Source organism: Chaetodon auriga, chromosome 8 (genome assembly GCF_051107435.1).
Source record: "Chaetodon auriga isolate fChaAug3 chromosome 8, fChaAug3.hap1, whole genome shotgun sequence".
Lineage (NCBI taxonomy): Eukaryota > Metazoa > Chordata > Actinopteri > Chaetodontiformes > Chaetodontidae > Chaetodon > Chaetodon auriga.
In genome coordinates this window covers 612,574-638,965 of record NC_135081.1, presented here as the reverse complement: position 1 = coordinate 638,965, position 26,392 = coordinate 612,574, and the positions used below count along the sequence as shown (strand labels likewise).

The window sequence follows — 26,392 nt, the reverse complement described above, 5'->3', positions numbered from 1 at the left end:
AATTCTCACGAAACACGGGGATCCGACAAGAGCCCCCCGAAACCATACAAAGACACAGCCACACCCCCCTAGCGGCTTGGCGGTGAATTGCGGAGCAACGCGTTCCCTCGACGCAGAACTATGAATGCTCAGTGACGGCGTCGGGTGTACGCCGTAGGTACGGCGTCGCCGCGACGCAGAAGCGTAAACCAAGCTTTACACGTCGCACAACTCTGTTTTCTAACCTCACAGCACTACTACACATGGGTGCAAAAGATATCACACATCCTCATAATGTTCTCATCAATAATCAGTTCATAACCTTCAAAGTATTTAGCATGGAGTTGGGAGATACCAGTTTCTAGAATACCTACAAATAAAGTTAATACCAAGTCATAACAAACTGCTGTTGATCTCGAATAATTTTGTAGCAGACCCAGGTACTTGTTGGAATACCGGTCTAGCTATTTCTCCCTCTGAATTCTGGATAGAAATAAATAAACCAGTCTTTGTTATTATGACCAATACAAATATAAAGTACAGCTTCTTCATTACAATCATTCAATATGAAATTTATAAAATGGCAATTGCCGACACAAGACCTGCTAACAATACACACTGGGGACTAGAGACAGCTATTGCCACACACTGCGTCTTTTAAACATGCTGCTTGTAAGGGACATTGTCATGTCCAAACTCTCCTCCATCTTGGTGATATGATCCCAAGATCATTATCATTTTCTCTGTATTTGTGTATGTGCTTTAGGGCATTTTCACACCTATAGTTTGTTTGCTCTGGTCCGAATCAGTTTTCCTCATGGTTTGGCTTCTTTTCAGAGGAAAAAATCTAAGCAAGCCAAAATGCAGACTGTTCACTCATTGGTCACAGGGTTCTGGAGTGTGAGCAAGAACTTAAACACAGGAAGTTCCTGAAGGAGGTCCACTGGCCACATACAATGTACTATGTTTCACTAGTTTATGACCAACCTTGATTCATTCTCAGTTAAATTCACTGCTTGTGTGTGTGATGAGCTGTAAGTGAGCTGGCTGATTGATGCCTAGTCCACACATTTACAGATTTATTTCACAACATAGCTTTTTCTATGTGTTTTGGCCTTTTATCCACACAAAAATATAGCTTTAGGTAACTGAAAACATACCTTTTGGAAAACTCCTTCCAGGGTGAAGATTCAGTAGAAGTTTTTGGCTTGTGGCAACAGAATGTGTGCCAATAACTCCTTTGTTTGCTGTCAGTTTGTGCCATTATTTCCTTTGCTTACAAGAGCAGATTTTGTGCAACCTTGCTTACAGGACTTTTTAAATGTTTTTGTTTTTGTTTTTTTTTACACATAAATGTACAGTTACTTCTCTACTTTGATTTATGAACAGAGGTAGTGCTCCACAATCCAAAATCAACAGGTTTCACGTAGCCAACTGGCTATAGCTTCTGTTCAGGTTTTTAATTGGTCAACATAGCTTTAGGATTAGGGTTAGGGTTATATCACCACATGTTAGTATGGAATACTCTTGACAGCAATTGTGTTTCAGAATTTTCATAGGGACTGAGAATTCTTTTTAAAGCCATGCTTATAGCCAACTAGTTCCTGTCGGGCTGCCAAAATGTTTCTGTGTGAAAGATTTTAAATAATCGTGTTTAGGGGCTGCGTATTCTTTGCTGCTGGTGGCTCTTGGGAGCTGGGTAGACCTGTGTCTCATTTTTCATGCACCATTGCTCCTTTGAATTTCACTGGTTTGTTGTTTGTGGTGTTGGGGTGAATGCATTTAGAGCTTTGTCTCAGGACTATGTCCATTGCCTAATAACCTTTTGAGTCTGTCTCCACCAATTAGATATCATGACCTACTCCATTCCCTCAGGATAACTTTGATGTCAGCAGGCATGTTCTACTCGTTCCTTCATTCCACTGCCTTTAATAATAACATATCAGTTTTGTCACATACATTTTTCATGCATACCACTACACATACACAAGCATACTATTGCAATACACACATTAACTTGGATATACATACTCATTACACTCACACACATACACCATCTTACTCGGGCTTCAGCTCACAGTTGTTTTCATTGCTAATCTGTTGAGTGCTTCTTGACTGATCAATTAAGTACTCAGTAAACGTCAGAGGATTAGAAACAAACCTAACCATTTTATTATTCATATTCATCTTATTACTATAATCACTCTCACTATCATTAATGATGACAATGCGGTTGCTGTTCCTTTTGTCTTTATTGCTATCATCATCCATCGTTCTCACCTAGTGTCCCAAGTATTTTCATTAATCTGGAGAGCTTGGTCCTCCATGGGTCACACACTGGTGGGTCTTTTTTGGTATAGGGTGGTATTGTAGACAGACCTATAGCTTTTCAGATGGATGAAAGAATGAAAAAAGAAAAACTTAGACTCCCTCTTGTCTGGGGCAGGAGCATTTCAAATGGGAAAACAGAATAGGGTGAAACTCCTGTGATTCTGCCACTCTCATTGGAGGCCCCACCTCATACTGCCACTGCATACGATCAATACCATAAGGTGATTATAAAGATGGAAGTAGGTGGTGATGATAATGGTAATATTGTTGATGTTGTCCTTTTTAGGGAAACTGCTTCTTTTGCTGTATAGTATAGCTCAGCTCTCTTACATTGTCATCGTCTGCACTCAATTCATTGTCTTTATTTTCCTTTATTTTCATGTTTCATTCATACTCTTTATTACACTTTAGCCTTTATGTCACATCTTGTCACAAATAAATGAATTAAAAAGGAAAAAAACAAGAAGCTGCAATGCAAACTAGAATTTTGTCTACTGTAAATAACACACATAGATGACAGACCAAGATGAGAACTTAAAATGCATTTATTATGAAAAATTAGAAATCTCAAAGCCCACTGATTACAAATAGAGTATGTGACTTTTTGACTAAGTCAAATTAGTGGAAAATTTAAGGGATGGAGAGTGTTGTCATTAACAGAGTTTTCTATATTCGTGTGTTAGAGACATCATCAGTCTAATGTCTCATCTCAGTTGCTTCCTGATTAACACCAATCAGCTGTTGACTGGACTCACAGCACATGACTAGGAATTCTTCTGTGGTACCTTGATGGTCACCTGTCAAGATAGACAAAAACGATTTCAAGTGGTAAAGATTAATTAGTTGCTATATCTCACTGTATCACTGAAATCATCAATTTCCCATCTGTACTGTGTTGTGCATTTGTATTAAAAGGCCAGTATGCAGGATTTAGTTGCCTCTCATTGTTTAATTTTGAGAATCTTCACTTTTCCCCAATTCATTACATCACCACTAACACCAACTCCAACATTCTATCCTTTCACACATGCAATGTGTATGGAAGACGGTGGCTTTTGTGTACAAATTCAAACCTCACCTCTACATCGGTCTCCATATGGCTCAATGCTAACTTTGCATTGGGAACTTTGCATATAATATCATAATTTCTCTGAAGGCCATGGACTGACAAGGGAATCTTGGTCCTTGGGAAGCTTTATGCTAAAATCCTTCAATGATGTGAAGGCACAATTTGATCTACCCCAGCATCAGCTGTGGAAATATTTACAACTCAGTCACCAATTGCTCCATAACTTTCGAGCTCTCTCAACACTTAACTTTACCCATAAAATGGGGGTCTTCAGTGAAGTTCACAAGCACTCACTTAGTCAATGCTTCTTAAGTGCTCAGACAAAGGCCCATCCACCCCTCAGACTGACTTGGTAGGTAGACCTCAATGTGTCATTCACAAAGAGGGAATGGTGTAGGATCTTAGTAAACTTATACATATTTATATATATGTTACTTATATGTCCAGAGAACTTCAAACAAGGCTTATCAAATTCAAGATTCTGAATAGAGTTTATTGGACCCCACACTAGCTACTGTATGTAGCTAGTTTGTATGTTAGTCAAACTAACACAAACCTCAGAAAACTGGAGATGCCAGAATGGGGAGGGTATGTTGACTAATGGGTAGTGGAGCTGTCCCAAAATACAAGATTTCTGAGATTCTGAGATTCGCAAAAGTGTTAAACAAATCACAGTCTGGGCACAATCTGCCTTTTGCCTAGGGTCTGCATATTCTGAGGGACCTGTTGCTCCTCGAGTACCTCCCACCCCCTAATGTAGAATGGGTGCACATTACACTGATGCTGGGGCGTAAGCTCATTATTTCAGAATGCAAGGCCCACTCTGCCCCCTGTAAATCTCTGGTAAGATCATTTAGGTAGATTAGTGGTGCTGTAAGGCCTGTGATACAGACTCATGAACAGAGTGGGAACTTTCCATTTGGAATGGGAGAGTTACCTCTCCAACATTGGGAGCGCTACACCAGTGTGTAGGACTGGGAGGTTTTGAGAAGTTTTATCTAAGTGGCAGGAGACTGGTCAGCGTTACATCTTATCATTGTTATCACTGTATCTGACATCACTGAGTGCTGTATGCTACTGTTTGGTACGGTTCCATGTGTCTTTATCTCTTTTTTTTTTTATGTTTTTTTTATTTTTGTTTATCTGTTTGTCACAAGCACTGTCAGTTTATATACTTTTGCTGTACAAATACCGACATTAACACAAATTTATTTCAAAATACCAATAAAAGCATATGTAAAGCTGCTGTAGGTAAGATCGAGAAGAGAGCAGACTTAGCCTGATAATTTGAACCAACACAAGTTCCACAGCACTCCCGATCCCTTTCCACTGCACTCATGCCCTGCCTCCAAGCCCCTTCTCCCTGCGGCAGCTGTGCAGCTGCCGTGACAACTAGTAATGTTAGCCTTAGCATTGGAAACAAGCTAATTCTGCCCAGCCACTACATCACAGTCGCTAACATACCGAACGCGCTGCGGAGTGTTACTGTAACAATAACCATATTAGCTTTATGGTTATTTGTTGTCTTAGCCATATATGCTGTTGTTGGGCAGCGGTATGGGCAGTTTCTCCTGTGCGGGCGGCTGTTTTTCCACCACAGCTTTCACTAGCCTCCTGATGCTGCTCACAGAGCTGTTTGACTGAGCAGCAGCCGGCAGCATGAGCGGAAGAAGGGGGCGGTTCGCGTGTATGAGTTGTGATTGACAGATGTCAGACAATCCCTCAGACTCTCCTCTGGCCCTGATTGGTTGTTTTGTGTCAGGCAGGGTGGATTCTTGCAAATCGCAGTAGGAGCAGTAGGTGGGACCAACAGAGCTGTTTTTTTTTTTCCCTCACAGATTACATGTTTCATGTACTGCTGTCTGGGCATAGGGACAGTTTTAGCAAATATGACCAAAAAATTACTTTTATACAAGTTACCTACTACAGCTTTAATCATAAAAAATGAACTTAAATAGAAAAGTGGACCAATTTTATAAATCATTATGATTTAATGATCTACCAGCCTTAAATATGGATTATGTAAACATTTACTATAACTATTATAACTGATCACTATTAAATTGACAATTCTACATTTTAGCAACTTAGCTATTAGTTTTGTATACTAACAGGAAGAGCCACATGCTCTAGATCCTGGAGGCTCTTATTCAAAGTGGTTCATCTGATAAACTTAAAACATTATTATATTAAGGTTAATTTTAGGTAATTACCGTTTTGACTTCTGTATAGTTGTCCAGACCATACTCTCCGAGCTCTCTGCCATTACCTGAAGCCTTATAACCTCCAAATGGAGCTTGAGCCCCGAACACATCATAACAGTTAATCCTGCAGAGGAAAACACACACGCACACGCATGCACGCACGCACACACACACACACACACACACACACACACACACACACACACACACACAGTATTAGTAATACATAAATAAATGAAGTAAAACATGAATTTGGTAAATATGTACTTGTAAAGCTTCTGGCAACTTGTACACTAGTACAGATTCAAACATACAGGCCATTATTATTAGGTATCCATCTACTATCACTGAAATGTTCAGTATCCAAACACTATCATAATAATATTAACTACCCACATATTATGATAGAAACACCCGTTTTTGCAGTTAATGGCAACTGCAGTATTGTTTTAACAGAAGGGATTTTTTTACACTTTTGTTAACAAGCTTCTAAAGTGCTTTAAAAAATATTTTTAAAAATTACAGACAAAATATTTGTTATGGGGGTATCTAAAAGAAGCTGAAGAGTGCCAGAGCTCAAGAATTCTGAAGTGTTAGGGCCCTGAAGCTTGTAACCTGACAATAGCCTATACCTTTTCATGGTGAACAAAATAGAATTAGAAATGATCAAAGAATATCCCTACATTGTGCTACACTAACACAAAGAGGGAATGGTGTAGGATCTTAGTAAACTTATACATTTTTATATATATGTTACTTATATGTCCAGAGAACTTCAAACAAGGCTTATCAAATTCAAGATTCTGAATAGAGTTTATTGGACCCCACACTAGCTACTGTATGTAGAGTCAAACTAACACAAACCTCAGAAAACTGGAGATGCCAGAATGGGGAGGGTATGTTGACTAATGGGTAGTGGAGCTGTCCCAAAATACAAGATTTCTGAGATTCTGAGATTCGCAAAAGTGTTAAACAAATCACAGTCTGGGCACAATCTGCCTTTTGCCTAGGGTCTGCATATTCTGAGGGACCTGTTGCTCCTCGAGTACCTCCCACCCCCTAATGTAGAATGGGTGCACATTACACTGATGCTGGGGCGTAAGCTCATTATTTCAGAATGCAAGGCCCACTCTGCCCCCTGTAAATCTCTGGTAAGATCATTTAGGTAGATTAGTGGTGCTGTAAGGCCTGTGATACAGACTCATGAACAGAGTGGGAACTTTCCATTTGGAATGGGAGAGTTACCTCTCCAACATTGGGAGAATATCCCTACATTGTGCTACACTAACACTGCCTTCAAATATGCAACATACAGGAAGAGGCAGGACATGAGGTATTAACAGTTCTAACTCAACACACATGCAATCACTGGCAGCAGAGCTTGAATGAGGAAAGGTAAAAGGAGAGCAAAAATGCATGCAGTGGCACACAATGAAAGTTTCATCCTTGTGCAAATATCCTTTGATGCATGAAGCCACAATCAATAGCTACAGCCATCAGGCCAGTCTGTGGTACTATCCAAGTCTTGTAATACTATATGACAAACCCATACTCAACAACATTGCTTCCATTGTGGGAGCCTTCAGGTTTCAGGGATCAACTATCTCCTAAGGTGAACTTCAAACACAGCCTCAATCATCAAGAAGCACAACAGGAGATGTACCTCCTTCATCAACCCAGGATCAGCTCTGCTGATCCAGCTCAACACAGGAATAATCCAGTCTGTTCTATGTACATCGATCATTGTCTGGTTTAGGTCTGCCACCAAACAGGACAAGAGCAGACTGCAACAGACAATTAAGGACTGCTGAGAAAATCATTGGTGCTACTTGCACTCAATTCAGGACGTACACACCTCCAAACTGAGGAAACTGGGTGGGAGCATCACTGCAGGTGCATCACATCCTGGACACAACATATTCCAACTTCTCCTGGACAGTCTGTCCCATTTTGGTCAGGGGAACGTGAAGGCCAGTCAATGGCATCAATGCCTTGGTCATCCAGGAACAGCCTACACACTCTGGCCAAATGAGGCCGGGCATTGTCCTGCACAAGGAGGAACCCAGGGCCCACTGCACCAGTGTAATGTCTGACAATTGTAAGGATTTCATCCCGGTACTTTATAGCAGTCAGGATACCATTTGCTCTGATATGGAGGTCTGTGCAACTCTCCAAGGATATGCCTCCCAAGACCACCACTGACCCACCACCTAACCGGTCATGCTGGATGATATTACAGGCAGCATAACATTCAACACAGACTCCAGACTCTTTGATGCCTGTCACATGTGCTCAGTGTGAACCCCCCCCAGATTTGCCAGAAAACATCTTGATGATCCCCAAGACTTTTGGGAAAATACTCTGACAAGACAAAAGTTGAACTTTTTGGAAGGTGTGTGTCCCATTACATCTGGCATTAAAGTAAAACAGCATTTCAGAAAAGTCACATCATACCGTCAGTAAAATATGGTGGTGGTAGTGTGATGGTCTGGGGCTGTTTTGCTGCTTCAGGACCTGGAAGACTTGCTGTGGTAAATGGAACCATGAATTCTGTTGTCTACCAAAAAATCCTGAAGGATAATGTCCGGCCATCTGCTTGTGACCTCGAGATGAAGCGCACTTGGATTCTGCAGCAGGACAGTGATCCAAAACACACCAGCAAGTCCACCTCTGAAGGGCTTAAACAAAATAAAGACTTTGGAATGGTCTAGCCAAAGTCCTGCTCTGAATCCAATCGAGATGCTGTGGCATGACCTTAAAAAGGTGGTTCATGCTCGCAAACCCTCCAATGTGGCTGAATTTACAACAATTCTGCAAAGATGAATGGGCCAAAATTCCTCCACAGCCCTGTAAAAGAGTCATTGCCAGTTATCGCAAACGCTTGATTGCAGTTGTTGCTGCTAAGGGTGGCCCAACCAGTTATTATGTTAAGGGGGCAATCACACAGGGCGCACGGTCCTGTGTGGTGCGCATGCACTGACCGTGCGTGCAGCCTGTTGCAGTCGCTCCTGTTTTTTTTTCTTAGTTCTCCAAACTTTTTTTGCTCTATTCTTTACTACAGCCTGTATTTTTATGACTGACATCTTGCTGTGCCCTCTCCAAACACGTTGGTCGAGAAAGTTCTGGTCTGTTTTTCGCTACGGAATTGCTACTTTCACTGGGACACAGCACCGATGTACGGCGACTTCATGGCCGCATTGTTTACTCCAAAGATCAGCTGATCACGCTGAGGCTGGCCAGCTTGTCGGCCAGAACATCAAAGACCCCTGCTGAAATCTGGAGGAAAACACACAGAGGATGCAGGGGAGGACTGAAACAGTGGACGAAAAGAGCTGGGTCGAGACAACGGAGGTTTATGGAGAAGAAGAGATATAAGCCGTCTCTCCCCTCTCTCATCATGGGCAACGTGAGGTCGCTGGCAAATAAGGTAAGGTAACAGCACTCGCCAGGAGTCACAGGGAGTACCATGAGTGCAATCTGATGTGCTTTACGGAGACATGGCTGCACCAGGACATACCCGACGACAACATCTCCATCAGTGGCTTTCAGACTGTTCGGGCTGACCAGGACTGCACCAAGAGCGGTAAGCATAAAGGAGGGGGGCTTGCCTTCTAGTCAACAACCGATGGTGTAATCCTGGTCACATTACCATCAAGGAACGTATCTGTTGCCCGGACATTGAACTGTTTGGCTGATGGGCTCAGGCCATATTATTTGCCCAGGGAGTTTTCACATGCCATTATCATAGCTGTTTACATCCCCCCCTCTGCCAACATGATGTCAGCATGTGACGTCATTCACTCTGCTGTAGCCCGTCTGCAAACTCAACACCCGAGTGCATTCATCGCTATCTCGGGTGACTTCAACCACATCACCAAGGCAACAACACTGCCCAACTTCACTCAGTATGTGAGCTGTCCTACAAGAGAGGAGAGAACCCTGGACTGGCTGTATGCTAATGCCAAGGATGCATACAGCTGCTCCCCCCTCCCCCCTCTGGGTAGGTCAGACCACAACCTTGTACACCTCAATCCCTGTTATGTGCCTCTGGTGAAGAGTCAGCCTGTGACCACAAGGACAGTGAGGAGATGGTCAGAGGACATATACGAGACACTGCAGGGCTGTTTTGAGGTGACACACTGGCAGGCACTCTGTGAGCTGCATGGGGAGGACATTGATGGACTCACACGGACTATATCACTTTCTGTGTGGACTCCACTGTCCCAGCCAGGACTGTCCATTGTTATCCAAATAACAAGCCCTGGGTAACAAAGGACATCAAAGTCATCCTCAATGAGAAGAAGAGGGCTTTCAGAGCTGGTAACAGGGAGGAGGTGAGAACAATACAGGGGGAACTGAAGGTGAAAATCAAGGAGGCTAAGGAGAAATACAGGAGGAAGCTGGAGTGGAAACTCCAGCAGAACAACTTGAGAGAGGTCTGGAGTAGAATGAGGACCTTCACTGGCTTGGCAACAGCAGAGGAGTTGAAGGCAGCGTTAACAGGGATAATGAACTGAATCTGTTTTTTAATAGATTTGACACTGCAGGCCTGGCTCATCCCCCCTCCGACTCCTCTGCTACCTGTCCTGGTTGACCACTATCAACCACTCCCCATTCCACCCCCCCATCCTCCTGTGTGAGCCCTCTTCACACCTCCTCTTCCGGCTGCCAGACTGACTGTACTCTCCAACCTGAGGACTACACCCCTCCCCCACCTGTCACTTCTACAGTGTGCTTCACTGCTGAACAGGTGACAACTGATGAAACTCCACTGAAACAAGGCTCCAGGCCCTGATGGTGTCAGCCCCAGGGTACTCAAAGCCTGTGCCCCCCAGCTGTGTGGAGTTCTTCACTATACTCTTCGACATGAGCCTAAGTCTCCAGAGGGTCCCCATGCTGTGGAAGATGTCCTGCCTTGTTTCTGTGCCAAAGAATTCACAGCCCAGGGCCTCCAAGGACTGCAGACCTGAACTCCCACATCATGAAGACCCTGGAGAAACTCATCCTGGAGTAGCTCCGGCCCATGGTCAGGCCACTCTCGGACCCCCTCCAGTTCGCCTATCAGCCCGGACTTGGAGTTGAGGACGCCATCATCTACCTGCTCAACCGTGTCTACGCCCACCTGGACAAGCTGGCGAGCACTGTGAGGGTTATGTTTTTTGACTTCTCCAGTGCATTAAACACCATTTGTCCAGCTCTACTGGGTGACAAGCTGACAGCAATGCAGGTGGACACCCCCCTAGTGTCCTAGATTGTGGACTACCTGACTGGCAGACCACAGTGCGTGCGCCTGCAACACTGTGTGTCAGACAGAGTGGTCAGCAACACTGGGGCCCTGCAGGGGACTGTCCTCTCTCCCTTCCTCTTCACCCTCTACACCATGGACTTCAACTATTGCACAGAGACCTGCCATCTTCAGAAGTTTTCTGATGACTCTGCGATAGTTGGATGTATCAGTAAGGGTGATGAGGATGAGTACAGGGATGCTGTGGACAACTTTGTCACATGGTGTGAGCAGAACCGTCTGCAACTAAACGTGGCAAAGGCTAAGGAACTGGTAGTGGACCTGAGGAGAACCAAGGCACCGGTGACCCCTGTTTCCATCCAGGGGGTCAGTGTGGACATTGTGGAGGATTAGAAGTACCTGGGGGTACATACTGACAATAAACTGAACTAGGCAAAGAACACTGATGCTCTCTACAGGAAGGGCCAGAGTAGTTTCTATTATCTGAGGCGACTGCCGGACTATGCTCAGGATTTTCTATGAGTCTGTGGTGGCTACTGCTGTTCTCTATGCTGTTGCGTGCTGGGGCAGCAGGCTGAGGATGGCAGATGCCAACAGACTCAACAAACTGATCCGCAAGGCCAGTGACGTTGTGGGAATGGAGCGTGACTCTTTGACAGTGGTGTCAGAGAAGAGGATGCTGACTAAGCTACGGACTATCTTGGACAACGTCTCACACACACTTCATGATGTGCTGGTCTGGCACAAGAGTACTTTCAGTGAGAGACACATCCCACCAAAATGCACGACTGAACGCCACAGGAATCATTCCTGCCTGTGGCCATCAAACTGTACAACTCCTCCCTCTGAATGGCCCTTGGACTTTCAATATATGTGTATACATATTGATAATCTCTTCTGTGACAAAACATAAAAAAATAAGAAATCAGGAAGGGGGCAAACACTTTTTACATCACTGTATGTTGTATTGCACTTGAGAGATACTAGGACTATATATATGCACAACATTTACAGTGTATAAAAGTACTGTTCAATCCTATTTACTTATTTATCACAATTTATTATCCAATATGGATAATAAATAGTGTTATTGCACAGTTGAGAGAAATATACAACTTAGAAATTGCACCAGATAAAAAGGATAATGTGAGTATATATGAGCATTGATAACAGCAGTGCAAATCAAAAGCGGGTTAATGGTGTAGAATTGAGAAAGACAGCATCAACACAGTGCTACATTACATGATGGTGACATTAAACAGCCTGACTGCTGTTGGGGATGAAGGAACTGCAATAGCATTTTTTCTTACAGACTGGATGCAACAGTCTGTTACTGAAGGAGTTGCTTAAGACTTTTACTGTCTCATGCTGGGGTTGGAATGGGTTCTCCATGATTGATATCAGCCTGACTAACATCCTCCTCTCACCCACTTCCTCAATGTTGTCCAGTAGTGATGGGAATAACGGCTCTTTTAAGAGAGCTGGTTCTCACAGCTCGGCTCTCATAAAAGAGCCGGCTCTTTCAGCTCTTCAGATTTTTTGTTGCTTAAATTTATTCATTACCAAAATAATGTAAAATTATGTGTAAATTTAATTACTAATGTGCAAAACATACTTTATATCAAATTTTACTGCATTTCCTGCAGTCACTCATTTTCTCACCTTTCCAGCGTTTTCTCTGTCGCGGCTCTATGTGTTTGTGTGTATGTGTGTGTGCTGTGTGTGTGTGCGTGTGTGTGTGTGTGTGTGCGCGCGCGCCCCCTCCTGCTCAGTGCATACACACAGAAGCCACCACACACGACCAATCACGTGCGGCTTGAACCGAAAGAAAGTCGAGAAAAAAACAAACAAAAAAAACCCTAAACGGTTCCTACTCCGGCTCCAAGGCAGGAGTCGGCTCCGATCGTTCACTTCAAAGAGCCGGCTCTAAGAGCCGTTTCGTTCGCGACCAACACATCGCTATTGTCCAGAGGGCAGTCCAGGACAGAGCCAGCTCTCCTGACCAATTTGTTAAGTCTTTTCCTGTCCCTCTCTGAGCTTCCACAACCCGAGCAGACCACTGCATAGAAAACTGCAGATGCCACCACAGAGTCATAAAAGGTTTTTAACAGTGTCCTACATACTCCAAAGGACCTCAGTCTTCTGAGCAGGTGCAGACGACACATCCAACCATGACTGTATCAACAGAGAACTTCTGGATGTGGCAGCTGTTGGTGTTGTGTCTGAAGTCCAATGCGTAGCAGGTGAAGAGGAAAGGGGAGAGCACTGTCCCCTGTGGAGCCCCCATGCTGCAAACTAATGCATCGGCCACACAGTCGCAAAGCCTCACATACTGTGGTCTGTTGGTGAGGTAGTTGATGGTCAATGCAGCCAGGTGGCAGACTACGCCGGCTCCTTCCAGCTTCCCCCTCAGCAGCAATGGTTGGACTGTGCAGAAAGCACTGGAGAAGTTGAAAAACATGACCTTCACCGTACTTCCAGTATTCTCCAGATGAGAAAGCTATATATATATAGAGAGAGAGATGGTACAGACCAAACTCTTTTACCTAATCAGGTGGGAAGTTAAGGCTACCAGCTGGAAGTGGTTCGGCTCCCTGGGATGTCTTGTCTTGGGACAGGAAGTTTTCCAAAGGGCTGGAACTCTCTCCAGACTGAGGCTCATATTGAAGATGTGCAGGATGACCCCACAGAGCTGATCTGCACAATCCCTGAGCAGTCTGGAGCTGATGCCATCCAGGCCTGTAGCCTTCTTCACCTGGTCATCTGTTATGGATATGCTGGGGGGGACTGGGGGGTGGCTCTTGTAGAGTGACGTGGGGGGAGGTGAATGTAGGTGAACAGGAGCAGAATCAAATCTGTTGTCCCCAAATCTTTGTCCCCTGATCTAAACCAAAGGTATGTATGCACAGAGCAGATAAACCAGGTTGTGATCGGAACAGCCAACCTGGCGGAGAGGTGATGAGCTGTAAGCATCTTTAGTGTTTGCGCACAGTAAGTCCAGTGTTTATTGTCTCTGGTGGGGAATTTAACATACTGTGTGAAAGTGGAGTGGGAAAATGGTAGAAGAAGAATCAGAGGGACAATCCCCTTTATTCGTCACACAGATACATGCATCATGCCCACACACGCCATGCACTGGTGAAATTTATCTTCCGCCTTTAACCCATCCTGGTCGTCCTTCCTCCACGGCAGACAGGGAAACATGACTGACGTCTCCAGGGATGAGGAGGGCCTGGCCACCCTTGCTGCCATATTCTCTTATTGTATCATTATTACCATTTCAGTAATTTTGCAGGGCAAAGTAATGGCACATTCTTCCTAACAATATTCACAACAGAACTTTAGGATTTTTCATGATTATCTGCAGTTTACAGACTGTAGTTTGCACAATAGTGACTTTAGTAATAGCACTCCTACCAGACTGTGCCAGCACGGAGCCCATTGGAGACATAGTTGGCCTTATCAATGTCCTTAGTAAACACAGCTGCTGCAAGACCATATTTTGTATCATTGGCTCTCATCACCACCTCCTCCAGTGTTTTAAACTTCAAGATCTGCATCACTGGACCAAATATCTGCAAGAGGAAAACATGACAGAAAAGACAACTATAACAAAGATAAATGTCTTAAAATCAGTTCTATCAATATTAAACATAAGATATACAAGCTGACCATTTAACAAATGGCACGAAAATGTTCCTGTTTTACACACCCATCTCAAGCCCATTCAGACACACACCCACAAGAACTGGTAAACCAGCTATTTAAGTAAAACAGTCAAACCCCCCCCCAGTATGAATAGACAAACAACACTACATAAATAGGGGAAAAATGGGTAGGTGCTTTAACTCTGTAGTGTAGCTCATGTGGTCTACCACTTGCTTGTTCAGAGCAGGACAACAGCTCAGTGCCCATGTATTCCAAATACTTTAGTCACTTTATTTGGTGGAAGAACACCCCTACCCAGAAAATAGTTTCCTGTAGGAACAAAGGCTGGAAGGACACAGTATTGACTGCGCTACCATCAATTCGTATTAGTGACACTGTGTGGTTTTGAATTTAATTAGGACACAGTAAATGCATTCATTAAAAAGAAATACATTTGACAATGTGCATTGTATTATATTTCACTTAATTTCTTTTGGGGCTTTTTATTCATGCATTTTAAATCTTCCATATTATCCTACCTCTTCCCTGGCAATGGTCATGTTGTCCTGGACATCTCCAAACACAGTGGGTTGGATGAAGTATCCTCTATCTGCAGCCACTCCTCCTCCACACATCAGCTTTGCTCCCTCTTTCTTGCCACTGCTGATGTATCCCAGAATTTTGCTGAACTGCTCCTGATCTACCTGGACAGGTCATCACAGAGGGAACAACATTCAAGAGCGTGTGAAAACACATGCCATTTACACTCTACAGGAGTCCAAACACTGAATGTGTTCCCCAACACATACTCCTTTAAATATTAAGAATTCAGCAGTTCCGCTGTGGTCTATGAAGCTATTAGCTTGTGTTCTCTATATTCTACTGTGTGTGTGTGTGTAGGTAGATGTATGTATAGGTAGATGTATGTATAAGCAAGTGTGTGTACATACTGTACATATATATTTTACGGCTTGTGTTTCTTTTTGTTCTTTGAATGTTTGAAAAATGCAAAATCAATAAAATACTACACAGTAAATTTCCCAGTGTTAAATATCCATTGTCAAAGTTCTTGGACTCTGACAGAGTTACAACAACAACAGCTGGAGTCATATGGCCCTTAGTGTTGATGAAAATTTTTATAGTCAAAGATGTGGTGTAGAAAGCACTCTAAAAAGGCTCCCGCCCACCTCTCGTTTCAAATCGAACGAATCGATTTTTAGAGACGCCATTTCCTAGTTGTCGACACGTGCAGTAAGTGTCTCCTAAAATACCTATTAAACTAATTTATTTTTCATTGCAACAGAAGCAGCATCTTAAAATAACTTTTTATTGATTGTAGCAGGAAGGGGAAAAAGGAAATGACAACACAGCCTTTTCCACCTGAGCTGGAAATGAAGGGGGAGGGAGATGATAAATCAGACACACCTGAGAGCTCAAGAGAGGAGGGAAATCAGACAAAGGAGGCTTGAAGGAGGACTGAAAAGGAAGTGAGAAGTGAGAAAGAAAGAAAAGGAGATAACTCAAATTTTGCTTAAGTTGCCGGCTTAATTTCAAGAAAGCAAGTGAATTAAACCGAGTATTACGGATGTTCAACTGGACACTGGAGGAAGAAGCTGATCTCTGGAGCAGGCGGAAAGAAGCTGAGTTTACAGTCCTTGGCCTGTTTGGATGCAGTGGCAAAGATCTTTATCCGAGTTGGGTGGAGAACGTCAAGCAGGTAAGTCCCCTTTTTCCTGAAACTCTCCTGGCTTCTCCTAACATCAGACCTCAAACTGCGTTGTTTTTTCTCTCCCCTCAAACATACATCCCTCTGGACCGAATTAAACACAAATACCTCCTGAGCTGAACTGAACTGAATTACACCCAAACTATACACACTCACACACACATCCACCTACTCACAATTTGCTTTCTTCATTAACTGATGGGAACTGTTATTATTTATATAAAGAACTGTTGGTTTTTGTGATTACTCTGGGAATATTTCCTTTGAATTTGGTTTCTGTTTTATGAATGAACCTTCATGAATTGAGAGACATTTGAGCGTGATTATTGATCTGATATGTTTTGATTAATATTTGATTGAAAATAAGAAAACTGGGCGCAGCAGGTAGTGCGCGTGCCTCACAGCAAGGAGGTCGCTGGTTCGATCCCCGGGTTGGGCAGGGCCTTTCTGTGTGAAGTTTGTATGTTCTTCCCATGCATTCCCATGGGTTCTCTCCGGGTACTCCGGCTTCCTCCCACAGACCAAAAACATGCTCATTAGGTTAATTGGTGACTCTAAATTGTCCATAGGTGTGAGTGTGAGTGTGAATGGTTGTCTGTCTGTGTGTCTGTCTATGTTGCCCTGCGATCAGCTGGCGACCGGTTCAGGGTGTACCCCGCCTCTAGCCCATTGCTAGCTGGGATAGGCTCCAGCCCCCCGCGACCCCGAAAGGGATACACGGGTATAGAAGATGAATGAATGAATAAGAAAACTTACAAACTGCATCACTTGGTTGTGTTTTTATTGTGTGATTTTGTAGAAGCCAGCTGCTGGGTTATTTTTTAAATTTTCTGGCAGTATTTGTTTTAAAAAAAATTGGCAGGTTGATTTTTTTTTTTTTTTTGAGTACTCTCCTGTTTGGCACCCAACATTTCATATTTTGAGGAACTTCTACACTACAGAAATGGTGCCCAACGTGGGGCCCGAGCTATGAACTTCAGTCAACATTAGGTTAAAGAGTTAAAGCTGCAAATTTGTTGTACCTTTATACCCATTTTCTTGGTCAGTTTTTGTGGGTTTTGAGGTGAAAACGCTTAGCATATGATCTCTGCAATGTTTAAATGTTTTGGCAACTGCTTTTGACTGCTATTGTATGTTGTTTGATGTGATGAATGAACCTTAAATGCTGCAGTTGTGGGAAAGTTCACATTTCAACCCATTCATTCAAATATAATCCCCCACACCTTATATTATGGCTAAACAGCCACCTTCTTCAGTGTCACCAAACATTTCTCTTGACATTGAAGCTTCCGAGGTCCAAACCCCTGCAGCGACTTATGGAGCACACACTGGATTTAGTGCACATTTACAGACGTAAGTCAACTTCAAGCAGGGATATTTGACATCAAAGACCATCACATATCTTTCCTCCCCATGGATCAGTTTCATTCTGTCAATCAGTCTCTCGCTTGGGAAACTGAGGCTGTGCATTCTTTACCGGATCCAGGAGGTGGGGTTTTAAACCTTACAGCTTCCTCTCCTTATTCAGAATCTCCGACTCCGTATGAACTTCCATGAGTAATACCTACTCCTGCTGGGGGCTTGAATCAACTGGCAGAAAAAACCCAGAGAGGTTGAGACAGAATGCACAAGGAAATGGAAGAACAAAGTCTAGCTATTAGAGGGCTGATGACGTGCTTGAAAGGACGTCAAAATTCCTCAAAGGAGCAACTTAAAGATCTTGTGGATCAAATCACCACCAACTTCTTACAAGGATTACATCAAATAAAGAAGGAATGGAAACTGAAATGGATAAGATTGTAAAGGGAATCAAAATGATTGTGGAAGAGGAAGTGGAAAAACTCTGAAACGTCCCTTCTGTCAGAGATTCACTTTATGGTGAAAAAATATTGGCAGGTTGACTTTTTTTTTTGAGTATTCTTCTATCTCGCGCCCAACATTATTTCATATTTTGAGGAACTTCTATGCTACATGATATTAACCATACATTTAAGCCGTTTTGCGTGTCTTGTGTAAGATCACATAGGCACAGGACATTCTCTCTGTTGATGGTTGAGAGTTGCTAATTCTCTGAAGAATTACAGACTTGGTGTAATGAATCAGGTCTCTTTACTACATGCAGCATGGAGGGAAGACTCATGTAGAGTGTTCTCTGCAGATCTCCACAAAGTCTTGACTTTTATACTGTCTCGCAACAACAGGACAACTGGTTATCATATACACCTGGTGTTGGTAAATCATGCCTCCCCCAAACGATGACCATTTGAGGATTGCGCTCATTCTGTCTCCTAGGGTTTATACTATACCATAAATTCCTCAGGTACAATGAATTGCACCCTAAATTGCCCTCCTTATCCTATTTCCCTCATCGAATGTCCTTCTGTCCTCTCCTTCACCTTAGGAAGAAAGGGACAAAACTTGTACAATTCATAGACTGATTCCTGGGTCATTTAATTCCTACACTTGAAACACTGATTTACACGGCTAATGTGACCATGGTGGTGGCTCACTTAAATGCGCCAGCAACAGTAAGAAAATTACCTGTAGCTAACTAGCAAATTTCGAACTTAACATTAATCATGTAAATGTCGGGGTAATTGTGTAGAATCTTTATATAGTCTGTTCAGTTCAAACAGCAAAGGCTAATGTTCCACATTTGGGAAGTTGGCTAAACTAGCTAACGTTAGCTTGACCGTAAGCTTGACTGGTTAACAGTGGCTAATGAGTGCGCGGGCTTTGCTGCCAGGGGTGGGGCATGCGGACAGGCAAGCCAGGCAGTTGCTTGGAGCCCCCTGGCCACTAGAAATCAGACATCAGAAAAAGCTTTATTGTCAAGTATGATTGTACACAAACGAGGAATTTGTTGTGGTGCAGTTGGTGCATGACACATCTATTAAAAATAAGAGCACAAAATATAACAATATAAATATATGTACAGAAGTCTGTTTTTTGTTTGGTTGTTTTTTCCGGAAACACAGTCTGTTTTTTCAGAAGGAAGTCCAATCTGAGCGTTAATGTAACGCATAGAGTTGCATTTATGTCAATGTGGCAAGATGAGGCAGAGGTGGAGTGTGAAGAGTGTCGGGGGGGTTCCGGGCCTTGTTGATAAGGTTGACAGCGGACGGGAAAAAACTGTTCTTGTGGCGTGAGGTTTTGTTCCTGATGGACCACAGCCTCCTGCCAGAGGGGAGTGACTCAAAGAGTTTGTGTCCAGCGTGAGAGGGATCAGCCACAATCTTTTCTGCACGCCTCAGGGTCCTGGAGTCGTACAGGTCCTGAAGAGATGGGAGATTGCAGCCAATCACCTGCTCTGCAGACCGAATGACACGCTGCAGTCTGCCCTTGTCCTTGGCGGTGGCAGCAGCGTACCAGATGGTGATGGAGGAGATGAGGATGGACTCAATGGCTGTGTGGAAGTGCACCATCATTGTCTTTGGCAGGCTGAATTTCTTCAGCTGCCGTAGGAAGTACATCCTCTGCTGTGCTTTCTTGATGAGGAAGCTGATGTTCGACTCCCACTTGAGGTCCTGGGAGATGATAGTTCCCATGAAGCGGAAAGACTCCACAGTGTCAATAGTGGAGTCACAGAGGGTGATGGGGACAGGTGAGGCTGAGTTCTTCCTGTTGTCCACAACCACCTCCACTGACTTTAGAGCGTTGAGCTCCAGTTTGTTCTGGTTGCACCAGGTCACCAGATGGTCAACCTCCCACCTGTAGGTCGCCATCGTCGCCATCAGAGATGAGTCCAATGAGGGTGGTGTCGTCCGCAAACTTCAGGAGACCTCACTTTGAGAACCACTAATCTATTTTTTCAGAATTCATCTCAAATGTCCCATAAATTGTGCATTCATGTGTGCAAAAGCCAAATTTTTGCGGCATGCACAAGTGGGGTGGGGGCCCCAGGGATTTCTTGCTTGGAGACCCAAGAGACCCGAGTAAGGCCACTGTTTGCTGCTTGGATAATATTAAACCCTCTGTAATGTAGCATTAATGGTAACGTGGTGTTAATATTAGGTTAACATGAATTAGTTACTGTATGTAATCGGATTACGCTTTAGATTGTTTAAGTAACGTTACATGAGGGGTGTGTAAAAGTTACGCTAAGCTAACAAATAATGTTAAGCTACTGCTAATTTATTTCCACAGACCCTTGAAATATGTGTGTTTGGCAGTAAGGTTAATATTATAATACAACTTTAGTTAAATTTACAATGTGTCTCAGTAACCTTAAGGTAAGGTAACTTAAATAAAACGTGATGTTGGTAAACGCTGTTATGTTTCTGATGAAAACTCTAACATTTTTAAACATGTCCTTGATATTAACTACCACATAAGATGAGCTCCGACATTCTGTTTCTTTAATTGATGTTAGTGCATAAAAATTATTAATTTTGAGACATGTTGTGCTCTCTTGGTCAGGGCTGTGCTCCTACACTTTCACTAGCATTAAACCTCCACAAGTAAAGAGCCAATGCTTTATCAATAATGCTAAAACAAGCATAAACATGCTAACATGTAGAAAGAGATATTTTGATTTGCTCTCATGTCTTACAAACTCCTGAGTGTTCAGTGATGATAAGGAGATGTCATGCTAAATGTCTCACAATTGCTTATTAATCTTATTTATCTTAATGTGTGTTTTGAGTGCAAATAGGAGCAGAGGTGGGTAGTAACATTCAACATATTTCATGTACTGAAGTCACTTAATACACTTGTCAGAATAGTTTTAATGTGGAATACTTTTTACTCTTACTTGAGTAGATAGAGAAAATAATTACCTTTACTTTGTAACATCTGGATACATTAATTTACTCTTCTGTCATTTATTATCTCATGCATTCATGCATATTCTGGTAAGAGGCAGGTTGACTAGTCGTGCATTTGTGTAGCCCAATAAATAGAGAGAGAAATATTCTTGCAAAAGTAGATTATCTTTTTTGATTTCATGTGGACATCAATGATAAAATATTTCAGATAATTTTTTTTCAGGTTGAAGTGCAGAGTCATCTGTTATGAGACATTTTAAATAGACTGTTAGGTTTTTGAAAATACACGATAGTTCATTATGATCAGAAACTGTTATTGTACTTAATTTAGAATGAGTAAATCTGTTAATACCCTGAAAGGAGCTATCTGACTTTATTTTCCTTTCATTTTTTTTAACATCACATGGAATTCAAAATGTATTTCTCTATTTTGTTTTTCAGATTTTTCCATATTCACAGAGGTCTGATGATGGTAAGTAGCATTTTAGATAAATTAATATTAGCATTAGTCTTTGTTCACACTCATGTCAAAATTAGAGCCCTACTGATGTGCATTTCTGGGGGCTGATGCCAATACCAATCTTATGGGAGTGCATAGATCTGATAGTGAAGTATCAACCGATATACTAAATTTTTGCAGTTATCCTTCAGACGTCATTGTTGGAAATACTTGGGACAAAGATATGTAACAGAGGCAGGATATTTTACAGATTAACAAAGAACATTTGTCTAAAATAACAGCAGTGCACTTTAACATCAATCATCACTGGAATCTGAATAATTGTAAATCACCCAAAGCATCCTTTTCTGCATTGTGTTCTTTAAAACTGAAAAGTCAAACAATATATTGGTCAAGCTCTAGTCAAAATGGTTTCTGATGGACACAGACTGCACACTGCCCACTGTCTTTAAATTTAAAAATAGACACATTTTGATGATTCTGGTGGCTTTTAAAATCCATATCAACCACTACGACTATGCCACCATGTGCCAACAGGAGCTAATTTTGCTGCCAGAGTAGCTTTGTTTTGTAGATAGCATTACGGATTCAGATTTCTGTTTTTACAGGTACCATCATGTTGATTAAAAGAAAAATCAATAGTGAAGATCAGTCAGCCCAGCGTGGAAGAATTCTTGAAATTAGTAAGCCATCAGTCACACACCATTGTAATACCAAAAGGGTAGTAGTGGATGTGTCAGTGCATGACCTTTCGGAATACATGTCATTGTGGAATGGCAAATAATCTCACACTTTTCTTAATCTTGACTATTTCATGCACAATGACTGTTTGTTTTTCCCTAAGCATTCATGAAGTTTTCCATCCCAGCTGTAAGTGAAGACATCAGAGTTTATGATGAGACTGGAACTGAGGTGGATACAGATGTCTTTGAAGTTGCGCAGCACCCCAGTGCAGGCATATTCATAGAATGCTGACTAAAATGCAGAAAAAAATGAGAAGTGGTAGGTGTTCATTTCCATATTTTTCTCTGTGTTCCTCTTCTCTCTGAACTGCTCTTAGGTTCCCGGGAAAATATTTCTTCCAGCTGTTCTCCAGGTACATCTTCATCCACCAGTTCGCTACTGCTTGATGTAACAAGTTCAGCGCTGGAAATTTCAGCCTGCAGCTCTGATGATACAATCCTCACGGATGATGAATACAGCCCTTCCAGAAAACGGCAGAAGGCTGAAGATTTTTAAGTCGTGACGTCCTATGTGCTCTGTTAGAGGCTAGAGTGGGAGAGAGCCAATAAAAACGTCTAGATTTTTGCTCTTTCCATGCTCCTCCCGGCCACAGTTTACACTCTCGACATATGATTTTTTCCACAGTTGTAGACAAACTTGTCCTCTCTCACAATGTGCTGGAAAAATCTGTGAGACTTACAGAATTTGAATTAGCAGCCTCTAAGCGCGGCCACGTCTGTCTCTGCTCCCCATTCACTCCAATACAAAGATTTTTGGAGAAAAGCAGAAAGGAGCCCTGTTTTCAACTCGCGACTGTGTCCACAATATTTGCTGTAGAAACACAAAATTACACCAAATTGTTCAGAAAGTCCTCGAGGCGCTCACGGTGTGTGTGTTTTTCTGATAGGAGCTAGCGTTTGGTCAGGAGAAGCCCGAACGTGAGACCAGCGCAGAGGCAGAAAATGGCTCTTTTTCTCTCTCTGAGTGCATGTGTGCCTGAGTGCTGAGAGGGGTGTGTGTGTGTGTGTGTGTGTGTGTGTGTGTGTGTGTGTGTGTGTGTGTGTGTGTGTGCAGCTGTGTCTCATAGAGCATGATTGGGAGGGCCTCTCAAGTTGCCGTGGCAACCTCTGAGGCTCAGTACCTCTGTGAGCACTCCTCTCTGGCGCTCCAACATACACAAACAGCCATAATGGGCATATAATGTAATGTATATGTACACAGTCGGGCAGTAGACCCCGTGGCCCTTTCAAAATTTCCCCAGGGGAAATTGTCTAGTTCATTTTTAACTTTGAATTTCATTGTTTCAATTTTATTTGGTTCTTCTATCCTCAGAGTAGAACAAGCATCCAGGAACACGCTGATACCATCAACAGTACAGCTCAACCGTATCTACTTGCCATTGGGATGAAGAGGAGCGCCATCCGTGCATTCTTCATCGTTTTGGAAAAGCAGGTTATACCATGCCATTCAACCAGTTCTCTTGGAGCATTCGATGAACTCCTCAAGGCACACTTTGTATTTGTAACCATTTACAATCAGATGCTCCACAACACTTACACCTTCATTCAGAAAACTGTGTATAATATAGATGTTGGCAAAGTCCAGGAGAGCCCATGAGTTGCTGAACTCAGGGCTATACTGCTACAGTAGTCAAAGACTACACTGACACACAGGATGGGCAACACATTTGCCATTTATCAGTCAATGCAGTGGTATTGTTCTGTATTTGTTTCTGCTTGTTTTTTTTTTGTTTTTTTTTGGTTGTTGTTTTATTTTATTTTGATGCTGTGACTAATTTTTCAAAGTTCACCCAGTCTTACAAACCATGGGGGTCATTTGTTTTGTTTGCCAGGCTCACTTTGTGAGTACTAACATGCTTGTAAGGCACATGCAATTGATTGTCTCACAAAACCAAACAAAAATGGAAACTTGTTTTGAACTAAATCTGAAGGTTTATATTTCTATTTTAATTTTGCAATAAATTTTTATTAAGACATGGATTCACTGGTTTGGTTGTTTTGCCACGCAGTGCACTGTAAAGTAGAAATTGCTAAACACTAAAAAGTAATGCTATTTAGAATGCATTTTATTGAAAGATTCAATTCAAAATCAAAAAGGTCTTGAATAAATAAAACACTTGTTGGGAGTAAATACATGAGTAAATATTTTACACTAGCAGGAGTCAATTAAGAATCAACACTGTTTTGGGAGTAGTTTGTTATGAATTGGTGTTAAGTGGCATCAACACTCATGAAGAGTTAATAGTTAAGAGCAAATTCTGGTTAACACTGAAAAACCCTTAGTGTTAAATATAAATGACACTCTTGGTGTTACTTTCCTTATCGTGTAAAACTTGATTAACACTTCTCAGTGTAGTGTAGTGTAAAATATTGACTCTTACTAGAGTTGAATTAACTGAAAATTCAATGCTATGTCCAGTGTAACTGTAACTCTCTGTAGATTAGAACCATATGTGCACTGACCCCGTGTTAAAATTAACTCTTTAAGTGTTGAATTAACACTGCTAATTTTACTGTGTAGTTATAAAAAAGAAACATGTAATAATCCTGGCCATGGCTTAATTAAATGTTAGTGTCAGAGTGTATAATTAATTATGGGGGTCTGTTCTTAAACAAAAAAAAAAAAAAAAAGAAAGAAAGATATAATTAAAGGTTTTGTAGATATATGTTGTGATCTTGTTGCAAATCAAGTTGGTGTAAGAAGAGTGCAAGAGTGCCGGTGTATGACAGTGAATGAGTGTCTGTATTACCTGAGGTCCCTGTTCTGTCTTTAAGTCAAAAGGGTTCCCCACCACTCGTCTCTTAGCTCGATCAACACTCCGTTCCATAAATTCATCATAGATGTCTTCTTGGACATAGGTTCGAGAGCCAGCACAGCAACACTGGCCTTGGTTGAAAAAGAGAGCGAAGTGGGACTGCTCCACTGCATCTTCCACTGAATGAGGAAATGTCAAAGACAACCTTAACTTTTACATGGAACATATTCTCATAAATAAACAATACTAAAAAAAACTCAACTATTATGTCCATCTGCCATTTATAATGCATTTCAGGACAGACAGGTCCTGTCTTAAAAGAGCAACTGATAACAGGTGAAAATCTTTTTTGCTGTGGTATAATTTCTTATCTTTCTGTAATGATGTATAAGAGTACTCAGGGTGTGACAGTACAATAATCATTGCCATTTATATGAGGTAAATATCCCTCTACATACATCATTTCAGTGGATGTTGTGCTTCAGATGTGCAAAGAATGTTACAATCAAATTACCACAAACCAGTTGCACAAAAATGAATCTGCTGTTTTAGGGGGCCCTCTGCCTGCTTTGACTGGGTGCTAATCCAGCTGTGATTAGAATATACAGCAGCAGTTATATCTCTAAAACATACAAAACACAGCAGCAAATGGTATATTGCAGCTTTGGAAACACTGACAGAATACATACTGTTGGCATCGGACAGGATGATATTAGGACTCTTTCCTCCCAGCTCCAGAGTGACTTTCTTCAGGTTACTGCTGCCTGAAGCCTGCTGGATTAGATGACCCACCTGGTGGACATATATTGGGAAAGAAAGAGATGGTGACAGCTGCACTTCAGCTGAAATGATTTTATAGGTGGAGAAGTTAGTTGTAGGAAACTACTACAGTTTATTCAAGATGCCACTTCAAGTTATAAAATGCAATTATTGATAGACTGGAAAGACATTTGTTAACAGAGCAGTGTAGAAGGCATATATATAAATATATATATATATATATACATTTTAAGTACCTCATGAGGGTCTGCAGTAACACACCTTACAACACAGAGAGGATAAGGGTGGTCTAGATGTCCATCGTGTCTATGAAAGCATGCTGAAACTTCTCTTCTTGCCTTTACTTAGAATAATAATAATAATAATACGCTTTATTTGTAATGCACCTTTCACACAGGAATTGTAGCCCAAAGTGCTTTACAAGAAAGGAATCACATGCACCAAGTGGGTGCTTTACATAAAAAAAAGACAGAATGGACTGATTGACCAAAAGTGTGGTGATACTAACCACGTTGAGTAGTGCTGGGTGGTATGACCAAAATTGTATATCAAGGTATTTTTCAAAATTATAACGGTTTCACGGTATACTTTTTTCTTTCATCTGGAAGACAGATGTTTTAAGACAGGAATGTCCAGGCACTCATTTGGGCGCATCCAGGCAGAGTACCATTATCTTGTCCAAGCA

General features: G+C 42.1%; 1 protein-coding gene across 1 annotated transcript in view; it reads right to left on the bottom strand.

The window, feature by feature from the left end:
• Positions 1-2,839: 2,839 nt before the first annotated feature.
• The window catches only part of LOC143325148 (aldehyde dehydrogenase, mitochondrial-like), a 63,583-nt gene continuing 40,030 nt past the window's right edge, over positions 2,840-26,392 (bottom strand). The window contains exons 8-13 of the mRNA XM_076738066.1: positions 25,617-25,719; positions 24,922-25,106; positions 15,016-15,180; positions 14,246-14,403; positions 5,593-5,707; positions 2,840-3,107 (exon numbers count right to left, since the gene is read on the bottom strand). Coding sequence (XP_076594181.1) covers positions 3,075-3,107; positions 5,593-5,707; positions 14,246-14,403; positions 15,016-15,180; positions 24,922-25,106; positions 25,617-25,719 — 759 coding nt within the window. The 3' untranslated portion in view covers positions 2,840-3,074. The remainder of the gene's footprint in view (positions 3,108-5,592; positions 5,708-14,245; positions 14,404-15,015; positions 15,181-24,921; positions 25,107-25,616; positions 25,720-26,392) is intronic.